The sequence below is a fragment of the Lepus europaeus genome, chromosome 21 (genome assembly GCF_033115175.1).
Source record: "Lepus europaeus isolate LE1 chromosome 21, mLepTim1.pri, whole genome shotgun sequence".
In the NCBI taxonomy this organism is placed as follows: Eukaryota; Metazoa; Chordata; class Mammalia; order Lagomorpha; family Leporidae; genus Lepus; species Lepus europaeus.
In genome coordinates, this window is record NC_084847.1 from 13,032,996 (window position 1) to 13,046,312 (window position 13,317).

Genomic DNA, 13,317 nt, shown 5'->3' on the forward strand with positions numbered 1-13,317 from the left:
AGCTGGCAGTCGGTCTAGGTCCTCCACACTGGCAGGGACCCAGTCACTTGAGCCATCACTACTGCCTGTGGGTGTCTTTTCTCAGGAAGCTGGAGCCAGGAGCCAGGGCTGAGCATCAGACCCCGGCACCCCGGTACAGGACGTGGGCATCTCATCGACCAGGCCAAGCGCCCACCTCTGAATTCTTTGTTTACTGGCAAAGCTGTCTTCTCTAGCTCACCCACTCCACCTCTGAACCCATCTGGGGCTTCTGTCACAGCCCCACAGCACGGGCCTAATGGCCTCCTCCCTCCCGTGAGTCGCAGCCTACCATTTGCAACAGCCTGGCAGTGTGAGTTTTGGAAAAATTCCCGGTGCACACAGCTTAGGTGGCAGTGGAAAGGAAGCTGGTGCGTGCTACAGCTGGTGTTGCCTGGGGTGTGACAGAGGGAGCTTGGGACAATTTCAGTCGCCCTTTACAAAGAAACTGTCTAGAATTTCCACTTGAACAAAGACTTGTTCATTGAATGGGGCAAATGTCTAGAGCCCATAGGCTTCCACGCCACATTATGACTCGAGTGGCAAGAGGGAGGGAAAAGTGGCCCAGAAGAACACCTCCATGGGTTGAGGTCGGCCCTGGGGCACCCTGAGACTGGACAGCAGCAGGCAGGGCAGGCTGTCTTGGGAGGCAGCGTGCAGTAATAACACAGCATCCCTTCTGTGGTGTGAATGCCTCGAGAAGCTTCGTCCCAAACCCATTTTGTCCTTGGTTCTATCTGGCCCAAATAAGAATCTGGCTCTTACGTGAAGGTGGTCCAGGCCTCAAAGAGTAGAGAATCTGTAAGAAGAAAGAAGGGTGTCTGCGTCGTGGCACAGCAGGTGAAGCCACCACCTGCCATACTGCATCCCACATGGGCGCTGGTTTGAGTCCCGGCTGCTCCTCTTCTGATCCAGCTCACTGCTGATAGCCTGGGAAAGCCGGAGAAGATGGCCTAATTCCTGGGCCCCTGCACCCACATGGGAGACCTGGAAGAAGTCCTGGCTCCTGGCTTCGGATTGGCCCAGCTGTCACTGTTGCAGCCGTTTGTGGAGTGAACCAGCGGATAGAAGATCCTCATTCACTCTGATTCTCAATTTCTCTCTCTCTCTCTCTCTCTCTCTGTGTGTGTCTCCAAAGAATGTTTGCCTATGTCAAATTAAGCACTTCCTTGGAAGGCATAATATAGGGTTAAAAATGGAACTTGGGATCAGAGAAAGCCAAGTCTAAATTCCTGTATGACCTTGGGCAAGTGACTTAATTCATCTGTGAAACAGGGTGGGATTAGTACCACCTGATGAGGAGGTAGCTGTGATTGAACGACTGTATATGAAGTGTTTGTTCATGAACACTTATTAAGCATCTTCTGTGTACCAGACACTGCTTCAAATGCTACCCAGGTAGTTCCTCCTTGCAACAACTCTCATGGGGTCGGTGCCATCATCATCCCACTCTATAACGAAGGAAACCAGAGCGCACGGACGCTAAGCATCTTGCTGTCACCCAGCAGTGATAGAATGAGGATGTGGACCCAGATCTAACCCCAGAGCCCGCCCTGGGCCACAGCCAGCATGCAGCCGTGGGAAAGCTTCACCATGCCCGGTGCCTGTCACCCAGTATACGCTCAGTCCGTGGGAAAGCTTCACCATGCCCGGTGCCTGTCACCCAGTATACGCTCAGTCAGTGTTGAGGGAATGAGCTCTGGGGTGTCCAAGTGGAGAGGTCTCTGAGAGTCCTAGAGCGAGAGGTGCCGGGCCGTGGATACACGACTTAGGATTCGGCAGCACGGAGTGACGGTCAAAGCCACGGGAGGTCTTTCCGAGAAAGTCCTTGCGAATTAAGCCACTGCCGCTGCTCAGCGCACTGCACTTCTGTGTCTCATGGGAGACCGAAACAGTGAAGAAGCGGCCTCGCAGGGCTTAGGAAACCCGCTGTGTCCTTGGTTACGCAATGCCCGTCTTCTTATTTAGGGGAGAGGTGTCTGCAATCCTACTTCAACAAGAATTTGACCAAGACATAAAGGCTTCTGTTGGATGCAGATTTTTCCAAAAAGCATGCCTGCCTTGGAGCTGGTGCTGTGGCTGCCACCCGCAGTGCCAGCATCCCATACGGGAGGGCTGGTTCGAGTCCCAGATGCTCCGCTTCTGATCCAGCTTCCAGCTAATGCACCTGGGAAAGCGGTAGAGACGGCCCAAGTGCTTGGATGACTGCCACCCCTGTGGGAGCCCCAGATGGGGTTCTGGGCTCCTGGCTTTGGGAGTAAGCCAGCAAATGAAAAATCTCTCCCTCTACATTTCAAATAAATAAAGTAAGTTTTTCTTTTTTTAAATTACACCTGGGGTTGGCACCATGATGCAGTAGGTTAATCCTCCGCCTGTGGCGCCAGCATCCCATATGGGGCCTAGTTCTAGTCCTGGCTGCTCCACTTCCAGTCCAGCTCTCTGCTGTGGCCTGGGAAAGCAGGAGAAGATGGCCCAAGTCCTTGGGCCCCTGCAACCATGTTGGAGACCAGGAAGAAGCTCCTGGCTCCTGGCTTCAAATCGGCGCAGTTCCAGCCATTAAGGCCATTTGGGGAGTGAACCAATGGAAGGAAGACCTTTCTCTCTGTCTCTCCCTCTCACTGTCTGTAACTCTAACTCTCAAATAAAATAAATAAAATCTTTAAAAAAATTACACCTGCAATTTCCTATATTAGGGCCAGGGCTAGGCCTCAACTGGACAGTAAACCCCAGCTTTGAGGGCCAGGAAGGGTCAATGACTTGTTTCAAACAACCCCTCACCCCATGTTAGCTCGGAGGTTTGGTTCCTGGGAGTGTACAGCAAGGTTGTGTGACTTTCTCCATCAAACATACTAAAGACGACTGGCCTCATTTGTTCTACTACCCAACTTGATGCTTAAAATCTAACCATCAGCAGAACCTACCCAACATTAAGAAGAGGTTGAGTCTCGGCCCCGTGCCTCTCCTTCCCCGTCTCCTCTCTGACATTGACTCAACACCAGCACCCAGGGGCCGTGCTAGAAGCAGCTCTCCAGCCCCATGGGGGACCACTGCCTCGGAAGTGCCGCCTGCGTGCCCACCTGGACTTCCGGCGCACACTGGAGTGGGAGAACCCCACGCCTAGAGAAACAGAGCCGACAGGCTTTGGGGAGAGCCAGCGCCCCCAATGCCGTCACCTGCACGCTCTGATACCTTAGACAAGGGGTGGCTGTAACTGTGTGCGCCTGAGTCTTTGTCATCTGTCACGTGGCTGGAAGTCACAGCATGTGCCCTAAGTGTCATAGCAATGGCTCGAATGAGGAAGAAAACACGTGAACAGTGTAACACCACTGTTTCGATGACAAAATAAGGAAGAACTGTGGAATCGTCTGCAAACCACACTGCCCAGCGGTCCTCAGATCCGCGGCACTTGTGAGAAATGTTCTCTGGGTCCCGCTTCCGACCCCACAAGTGGCAGTCTGCCTTCTGTCGGATCTGCAGGTGACTTGGGCTGGAAAACCACTGGGAGGGGAGGGACAGGAGCACTGCTCAGGGCTTAGGTGTGAGCCCTCTACAGGTGCACCCGGAGCCAAGCCTGGGGCCCTGCTCCACACCTGAGCGCCTCCCTCTGGGTGCTATCTCAAGGTTGATCAGAGGTCAGTGCTGTGGAAAAGTTCTAACTTGGAGAATTTAGGGAGGAACTGTTACATGCTACCATTCTGAAGGCACGCTCTATTGGTGAGCTTAACTCTTATCCACTGTCCTCACTTCAAACTTAGGACAACCTACGCAAGTCCCGTGCTATTTTTAGTTGTTCCTTTTGTAATTGAACATCACCCCAAATCACCATCTCCTCGCCTCATAAGGAATGAACGGCCCATTCACCGCAGCCACTGAAGGGGCAGATCCCAAAGAAGTTCTAAAGAGGTGTCGTTTTGGGCCTGGCGCTGTGGCATAGCAGACTAAGCCCTCGCCTGCAGCACCAGGATCCCATATGGACACTGGTTCTAGTCCCGGCTGCTCCTCTTCCAGTCCACTCTCTGCTGTGGCCTGGGAAAGCAGTGGAAGAAGGCCCAAGTGCTTGGGCCCCTGCACGCATGTGGGAGACCTGGAAGAAGCTCCTGGCTCCTGGCTTCGGATAGGCCTGGGGAGTGAACCAGCAGATGAAAGACCTTTCTCTCTCTCTCTCCCCCTCTCTGTCTGCAGTTCTGCCTCTCAAATAAATAAATAAAATCTTTAAAAACAACAAAAAAAAGTAGCTCTCGGGAGAGGCTTACAGAAGGACCAGGCCTGGCCACAGAGCTCTCTGCCCTCTAGTTCTCAACATGATCACCTGTTCCTGCACAGGCTCCCACCATCTGCTGTGGGGCCCTCGCCGGAGCCTGCATCCAGCCACTTGGGTTCTCGGCCTCTCCACAAAGCCCAGGTCAGGTGCTTTATTATAGTAACTACAAGCTGACACGCACAGCTCCCTGCGTGATTCGGAATGCTCTGCTGCCTAACGGGCTCTGCAGGGCTTGGGCAGGGCTGGCTGGCACCATCCTCCCCTGGTGCGGACAGAGTTGTCTACTGCAAACTTCCTATGTTGAAGCCCTAACCCCTAGTATTTCAGGATGGAGCTGTAACTTGGGGATAATTTTTATAAGCACACAATTACATCAGGGAGTCCCTAGTCCAACCTGACCAGTGTCTTCTAAGAGGAGGGTATCTGATGTGAAGGGACATCAGAGGTGCAAGAATACACAGGAAGGCCACAGCGAGGGGCCTCAGAACAAACGGCCCTGCTGACACCTTAACCTTGGACTTCCAGCCCTCAACACTGTAGGAGAGGGAGCTCAGTGCCGTAGCACAGCAGGTTAAGCCGCTGCCTGTGGTGCCAGCATCCCATCTCGGGATGCCAGTTCAAGTCCTGGCTGCTCCCCTTCCCAGGAAGCTCTCTGAGCAGGCACTTGGGAAAGAAGCAGAAGATGGCCCAAGTGCTTGGGTCTCTGCCACCCATGTGGGAGACCCAGATGGAGTTCCAGGCTCTCTTGGCTTCTGCCTGGCCCAGTCCCTGCCAGTGTGGCCATTCTCTCTCTCTCTCTCTCTCTCTCTCTCTCTCTCTCTCTCTCTCTCTCTCTCCTTCTACCTTTCAAATAAATATTTTTTTAACTGTATAAAAAACGTCTGGGTTAAGACATCTAGACTATGGTACTTCCTTATGTCAGTCCTAGCAAACTAATGCATCCCCTATCGCAAGGTCAAGTGGTAAAACATCCTACTCCGATCCACATGTATGCATGCAACCCACAGACTAGATCTTCCTACCGCATTTATGCACCCAGGAGGAGCAGAAGCTGCGCCGAAGTGGAGATAGGGATGGAGGTGAAAGGAGCACCCAGATGTAATCACTTCACTTCCGGTGAGTGAGGAACTCGTGCTGCAGTGTGGGAGCCAGATCAGCACAAGCAGTACTGGGCTGACAGAGGGCGGGGCACGGAATTGCTTCAAACCTCAATGCCAAGGGCTCCTTTACTGATCCCAGGACAATGCCCTGGGCTGCTCCTCCAGACACCTGTCGCAAGCACAGTGTGAAGCTCCTGACTAAATCACTGTGCTAGACAGCACAGTGATTCATCCCCACCTGGCCCGTATTTGTTGAATGAATGAACACTACTAGCAACCACTAGCAAAGATAATAACAAAAGAACTGGGCCGGCACCGCGGCTCACTAGGCTAATCCTCCGCCTTGCGGCGCCGGCACACCGGGTTCTAGTCCCTGTCGGGGCACCGATCCTGTCCCGGTTGCCCCTCTTCCAGGCCAGCTCTCTGCTGTAGCCCGGGAGTGCAGTGGAGGATGGCCCAAGTCCTTGGGTCCTGCACCCCATGGGAGACCAGGAGAAGCACCTGGCTCCTGCCATCGGAACAGTGCGGTGCGCTGGCTGCAGCGCGCTACCGCGGCAGCCATTGGAGGGTGAACCAATGGCAAAAGGAAGACCTTTCTCTCTGTCTCTCTCTCTCACTGTCCACTCTGCCTGTCAAAAAATAAATAAATAAATAACAAAAGAACTCACGTTGGTGGGAGCTGGTGGCATGGTACAGCAGGTTACACCACCACCTGTGAGGCTGGCATCCCATATTGGAGTGCCAGTTCTCATCCAGCTCCTGCTTTTGATCCTGGGAAACCAGTGGACAATGGCCTAAGAGCTTGAACCACTGCCACCCATGCTGGGAACCAAGATGGAGTCCTAACCTTCTGGCTTCAACCTAGTCCAGCCCCAGCTCAAAATGAAGCCATTTTGGGGAATGAAACTGCACATGGAAGATGGATCTCTCTTTCTTTTAAATAAATAAATAGATCTTCCTTTAAAAAAGAAGTCAGGTTGATGGGGTTAATTAATGAATACAGCAGTTCCAACCTCTTATCTCCAGGGAAGACACCCCAACACCCCTGGTGGATACCTGAAACCAAGGACTGAACCCTAGATGTGCTACATTTTTCTCTACGCCCTGCAGCACTGCCAGTGAGATCCGAGTTCCTCTCCCTCCCACGTCTTACGTACGCCCTGAGGTCTCCTTTGCACCACTGCTCCTGTGCTTTGGGCCTGCTGTTAAGTTAAACAGGGGTGCCTTGCTCACAAGCTCTGATAACAGAGGCAGCCATGTGGCTCATGAGCAGGTAGCAGATACAGCGTGGAGCCACTGGACAAGGGGAGCTTTCACATCACGGGCAAGACTGGCCGGGGTGGCATGGGACGTCATCACGATGCTAAACCTATCAACTGTTCATTTTGGGAGTTTTCAATTTAATGTCCTTAGACTGCAGTTAACCGAGGGTAACGGAAGCCCGGAATATCAAAACCTCAGATAAAAGAGGACCACAATCAGTAAGTAAAGGACAAACTGAACCGACCGCCGAGCACTGGTCGAGTGTGTTTTGAACACATTTAAATGCTTTCTGAATTCAGTTCCAATGAGACTTCGCAACAGTGCTTACTGAAGTGGACAGTGTCCCTTAAGTGGTAATTGACCATTCTACTAGACCCCACAGTTATAAAGATTTACTATTTATTTGAAAGGGAAAGTAAAAAAGAGAAAGAGGAGGTGAAAGAGGGAGACAGGGGGAAGGGGAGGGAGATCTTGTATTCACTGATTCACTCCCAAATGGCTACAATGGCTGGGGTTGGGCCAGGGAGAAACCACAAGCCTGAAACTCCAGCTTGGTCTCCCACATGGGTGCAGGGACTCAAGCGCTTGGGCCATCTTCCACTACTTTCGGAGGCACATTAGCAAGGAGCTGGATCGGAAGTGGAGCAGCCTGGATTTGAACTGGGTCTTTTTTTTTTTTTTTTAAGTTTTTCTTTTTTTTAAAGATTTATTTAAGAGTTACAGAGAGGTAGAGAGAGAGGGAGAGAGAGAGAGAGGGAGAGAGAGAGAGAGATATTCCATCCACCAGTTCACTCCACAGATGGCTGCAACAGTCGGAGCTGGGCCGATCTGAAGCCAGGAGCCAGGAGCTTCTTCTGGGTCTCCCATGTGGGTACAGGGGCCCAAGGACCTGGGCCATCTTCCACTGCTTTCTCAGGCCATAGCAGAGAGCTGGAACAGAAGAGGAGCAGCAGGGACACGAACCAGCATCCCTGTGGGATGCCAGCACTGCAGAAGGCAGCTTTACCCACTATACCATCTCACCGGCCCCTTGAACCGGCTCTTATGGGGGATGCTGGCAGGCCAAGCGGAAGCTGAGCCCACTGCACCAGACGCCTGCCCAAACCCTTCCATTTTAAGGATAGTCAGATGCCTTGTGAATCACCTGGCAAACCTTTCAAAAAACATACACACACACTTGATCTCCGCCAAAAGGCCGAGACACGATACATATACACACATATATGCATTACATGTACATGTACACAACATTTATTCCACACATCACAGCTGGTTTCACATTTGGTTCAACACAAGGCACGGATGGCCATGCATAAACCCTCCGAGGGGCGGGGTCCCACGCCACCCCCACCCCAGTCCAACCCCAAAGGCTTATGACTTCACAAGCCATAGAGCAGAGAGAGGAGACCTTTGAGTGACACGGGGACAGTTCTAGTTCAAAGTCACAAACAAACGCAGGTTCCACAGTTCACAGGTTGCATGAAATCTGATTGCAGATCCCATGTTTATTGAGAGGGAATCACCTTTCTCAGCACCGGTTTCTAAACCTTTGCCAGATCTGGGAGGCGAGAATCCCAAGGAACAGTCCCTTGTGCACACATCTCTCGGAGATAAAATCCATCATTCCCAGGCTACCTCTGTCCCAGGTCTTTGTAAGCTAGCCTCAGTATAGTACAACAGTCTTTATTGGAAAACTCCAAATATTTTGTTTTGAAAACTCAGCAATCCAGGAGTAAAACAGAACAGGGAATGCCCAGTTTTCCTCGGTGTTTACTACGTGGTCAGTGTCTGCTCCTGGCTAAAGGCTGGGACCCCCCCCCCCTTCTGGGAAACCCCCAAAGGCTCAGGTGTCACAAAGAAGTTGTTGATTGGCGTCCGCCTACCGCAACAGCCATCACGCCTTTGTACTGTCTTCTTGAACGGACCGCCTGTATCGCAGGTCTGGGTTTGACACAGGAAAGAGAAGTTAATGTGGACACGCACACCTGGCCCCTTCGCTGCAGCAGAGCGACCACATGGTCCTTCACCATCCCACGACTTCTCACAGCTTCCTTGCCTCCTCCTTGGCCGTTTCTGTTCTCTTCAACCTTGAACCTGCACCATCGGATGCTAGCAGAAAATGTAACACCCAAAAGCCCAATGGGCTGGCCCCTTCCCTCCCCAGCATTCACTCCCCTCTGGGATCAGCCCCAGGTATTTCTGGGCACCCGCTCTTCCCTACTCTTAGTCCCTGGGGTCTGCAGACCAGGGAAGTGACTCCGAGCTGACCAGGGAAATTTCACAGCGATAGTGACTGGATCACAGATGGGAACATCCCCAATCAGATCCAAGAAAACACTTAATAGGAGGCTCCGGGACCCCACTCTTTCCCTACACAGTGACTCTGAGAAGACACAAGAAGTTGATAAGGCCGCCTCCCAGGGGGTAGGAAGAGCCTGTTTGCAGAAGGAACTAACACAGGAAAGAAGTGAACAGAAACGGACCAGGTTCTGGTGCTGTCGTGAGCTCCTGTGTCAGACACGGCCTAAAAACAAGAATTATTCTTGCTTTTTGCCAAACACAATTCACACTGGTTTTGCAATGGACAGAGCAACGATGCACCAGCGATTCTGACCCTCGGTCCTGGGCAGTATCACCTGGAGAGATCCATGGTGTGTCCGGTGAGAGGTGGGTTACTCACCAGGAGTAGCTTCATGCTCCCCAAAGTGCAAAGGACCTTGCTGCTGGAAGACAAGAGAACGGGCAGCCGCATCACAATGACTGCAGGGCCTGCGGCTTCCTGTCTAGCTGGGAAGATCTGTGAACACCCTACTGTTTAGTTCTGCTGTTGTTGTTTTCCAGAAGCAGAGAGACAGAGAGCGAGCTCTCATTCCCTGGCTCACTACCCATATACCCACCGGGGCAGGCTTGCGCTGGGTTGAAGCCGGAGCCAGGAATTGGATTCAGGTTTCTGGGACAGCTGGCAGGAACCCTATCACTGGAGTCACCACAGCTCCCTCCCAGGGTCTGCATGAAGTCAGAGCTGGAACGCGGGCTGAGGGCCAGGTGCTCTGACATGGGAGGCAGGCGTCTTAGCAAGGGCTTTACCCCAGGCTAAATGCTGGTCTCCCTATCACATTTTTAAATTAAGGGATTGTGGGGTAGGGGTTTGGACTAGTAGTTCAGATGCCTCCATCCCATATGAGAGTACCTGGGTTTGATTCCTGGTCCTAGCTGTTGATTCCAGATTCAGAGCCAGTGCAGACCCTAGGAGGCAGCAGGTGATGGCTCAAGTAGTTGGGTCCCTGCCATCCAATGTGGGAGACCAGGATTGAGTACCCAGCTCCCAGCCAGGCTGTTGCGTGCATCTGGGGAGTGAATCAGTAGATGTCTCTGTCTCTCAAAAAAAAAAAAAAAAAAAAAAAAAGCAGGGGAGTGACAGATTAAGACCAAGGCTCAGGGGCTGGCACCGTGGCTCACTTGGCCAATCCTCTGCCTGCGGCGCCAGCATCCCATATGGGCGCCAGATTCTGTGCTGGCTGTTCCTCTTCCAGGCCAGCTCTCTGCTGTGGCCCAGGAGGACAGTGTAGGATGGCCCAAGTGCTTGGGCCCTGCACCTGCATGGGAGGCCAGAAGGAAGCACCTGGCTCCTGGCTTCGGATCGGTGCAGTGCTGGCCGTAGCGGCCATTTAGGGGGTGAACCAACAGAAGGAAGACCTTTCTCTCTCTCTCTCTCTCTCTCACTGTCTAATTCTACCTGTCAAATAAGTAAATAAAAAAAAAAAAAAAGACCAAGGCTCATTCATAGAAATAGCAATCATTTTTGTTTTCCAGGAACAAAGATTCCATCTTTCATTCACTCACTTATCCCACTGATATTTCGTGAACATTTATAGAATACTGGGTCATATATGAGGCTACCTCACAAAGTTCATGGAAAAATGCAAGTAAAAGGTAAGTTTATCTTAGTGCAAAAAAAATTTGAAATCCATACATAGTTTTTCATAATGTACACTCTGCACTACTGCTTTGAAGACACCTCATCTACAGGGATTTCAAAGTTTTTGCACCAAAATAAACTTTCCTTTTTATCCCCGAACTTTTTGAAACACCCTTGTATTAGGGGCGGAGGACACCAGGTGACAGACATGGTCCCCGGCCTCAAAGGATTTGGAGCGGGGTCTCCAGACGCCTTACGTAAATCCTGCTGGTGCTATTCGTTTGCAGGGACAGTAAAGTAGATGGCAGTCTCTTCTGCCAGACCGCAACCTCCGACTCCCAGTGGTGCTGGAGTTAGGGTGCATTGACTGTTTACTCGTGTTTCCCAGGACACCAAGGAAGCCACAAGGGCTTTCAACTTAGGGCAGGGTTTCAGGCACCCTTGTACCCTCTTGGTAGGAATGAAACTGGTGAAATCTCTTTAGGAGTGTGCTATAGCAATACTGTATCTATTAGCATTATTGTGTACTCGCACGTGCCCTGTGGCAGAAATACTCGCCTAACATAATCATAGCACTAATATTTCATTACCTACTGCTATTAATAGTTCAAGAGCCCAGGAACAATCCAAATCCGTGTGGAATGAAATAACATCTCAGACACTGCACTAACAGGGAATGGGGGAGTTATGATACTATTGTACAATATAGCTCAATTTTTGTAATATATACATAATTTTTAAAGATTTATTGGGGACGGTGCTGTGGCATAGTGGGCTAAGCCTCTGCCTGCAATGCCAGCATCCCATATGGGTGCCGGTTCATATCCTTGCTGCTCCTCTTCCGAATCAACTCTCTGCTGTGGCCCGGGAAAGCAGTAGAAGATGGCCCAAGTCCTTGGGCCCCTGAACCTGCATGGGAGACTCGGAAGAAGCTCCCGGCTCATGGCTTCAGATCAGCTCAGCTCCAGCCATTGCAGCCATCTGGGGAGTGAACCAGTGGACAGAAGACCTCTTTCTGTGTCTGCCTCTTTCTGTCTGTAATTCTGCCTCTCAGATAAATAAAATCTTTAAAAAAAAAGATTCTACACCATAGCACCGGCTCCATGAATAAATAATTTAATGTGTGAGTAAATGTGGTTATGTTTGCAGATGCCTGGGAGGAAAAATCTTTGAAGGCCACACACGAAAGCACTGATAGTGCACCATGGCTTAGAAGGCTAAGCCTCTGCCTGCAGTGTCAGTATCCCATATGGGCACTGGTTTGTGCCTCAGCTGCTCCATTTCCAATCCTGCTAATGACCTGGGAAAGCAGCAGAGGATGGTCCGGGTACTTGGGCACCTGCACTCATATAGGAGACCTGGATGAAGCTCCTGGCTCCTGCCTGGCCCAGCCCTGGCCATTGTGGCCATTTGGGGAATGAACCAGTGGATGGAAGATTCTCTTTCTCCTCTCCTCTCCCCCCTGCCCTCCCCTCCCCTCCTCTCTCTCTCCTCCTCCATCCCTCCCTCCATCCCTCCCTTCTCTCCCCTCTCTCTCTGTAATAAATTTTTAAAAATATAGTACAGTGAGGTTTCAGGGTACTTGTCTTCTCAGTGGGATTTACTTCCATGTTACTGAACTCCATAAAACCAGCATGTGAACCCCATGAGGGCAGAGGCTTGATTTTGTTCCCAATATCCCAGCACTGAGAACAAGGCCAGGCGTGGGAAGTGTTAGACGGATGAATGTTTTCAATTTAAAAAAACACAGAAATGCTTCAACCTGGAGAGAAAGGGGTCCTTATGTGACCCCAAGAGCTCAGTGTCTGCTAGCTCCCTGATGCCCTTGGCACAAGGAAACAAGCGTGGGTCCCGCGGGTTCCCAAGGCAGCCCCTGGCCTCACCTCCACCTCTCTCCTTTCCAGTACCAGTGAGCTGGGGTTTGCTCTCTTCTCTGCATCCTGCAGTTTGATCAACTTGTCGATCAGAAACATTTTATCTTTGCCTTCCTGCAAAAAAAAAAAAAAAAAATCAAAACATGACGGATGAACAACAGTGTGCGGTTGAGAAGCAACTGGTGGCCAGAAGCATCCAGACGTCCTTTGGAGACCGTGGCCGTATTTGCTCCTGATAAAAGAGAAGGAACACTGCACAGCGAAGCCAAGGGCCCAGCAGAGCCTCCTGCATTGCCACGTTCTCCTCTAAAGCGATTCCTCTCTCAGGCCTGAGCGGCACTTGCTCTAGCCTGTTGCCAGAAGCGACTTCCACTCCACTGTCTGGGTTCTTCTGGGGACAGCGCCCCTGCCTTCGTGGTCCATTGGTACGCTGCCTTCAAATAAACGCCATCCAACTATCTCCCCAGTACACCTGCCACTGCCCCTACAACTCCAGGCATTAGAACAAATCTCTCCCATGTTGAGCTCTTCCTAAAACTTGCCCAAATGATTCATAACTCTGCATCAGAAATATACTGGTGATGCTTCTGGGGACAAGGAAAGAAAGAGCAAAAAGGAACCAATACCCTTTCTTCGCATTCCAGAAAGACCAGCTCAAATTATCTGTGATCTGAAGGAGTCTTCTCATACTCACAGATGCCAGCTTTCTCATGCTCATAGATGCCAGCTCTCACGCTACAGTTATGTTGAGATTTAGAAGAAAAGGGAACCCAGTTGCAATAAGCACCCTGTGCTCAGACTGTGGTCTGTAAACACCATCTCAGCATTCTGAAAATGTGAATCCAAGGAAAGAATCACTGACCTTGCCTTTCCTTTATGAAT

The 13,317-nt window shown here is 51.2% G+C and overlaps 1 protein-coding gene across 3 annotated transcripts in view; it reads right to left on the bottom strand.

Moving 5' to 3' along the window:
* Nucleotides 1–8,536: 8,536 nt before the first annotated feature.
* The window catches only part of TMC5 (transmembrane channel like 5), a 50,078-nt gene continuing 45,297 nt past the window's right edge, over nt 8,537–13,317 (bottom strand). For all 3 annotated transcript variants that reach the window (XM_062180302.1, XM_062180301.1, XM_062180303.1), the window contains 3 exons: nt 12,445–12,549; nt 9,323–9,365; nt 8,537–8,583 (listed from right to left, as the gene is read on the bottom strand). In XM_062180302.1, the coding sequence (XP_062036286.1) occupies nt 8,537–8,583; nt 9,323–9,365; nt 12,445–12,549 (195 nt within the window). The remainder of the gene's footprint in view (nt 8,584–9,322; nt 9,366–12,444; nt 12,550–13,317) is intronic.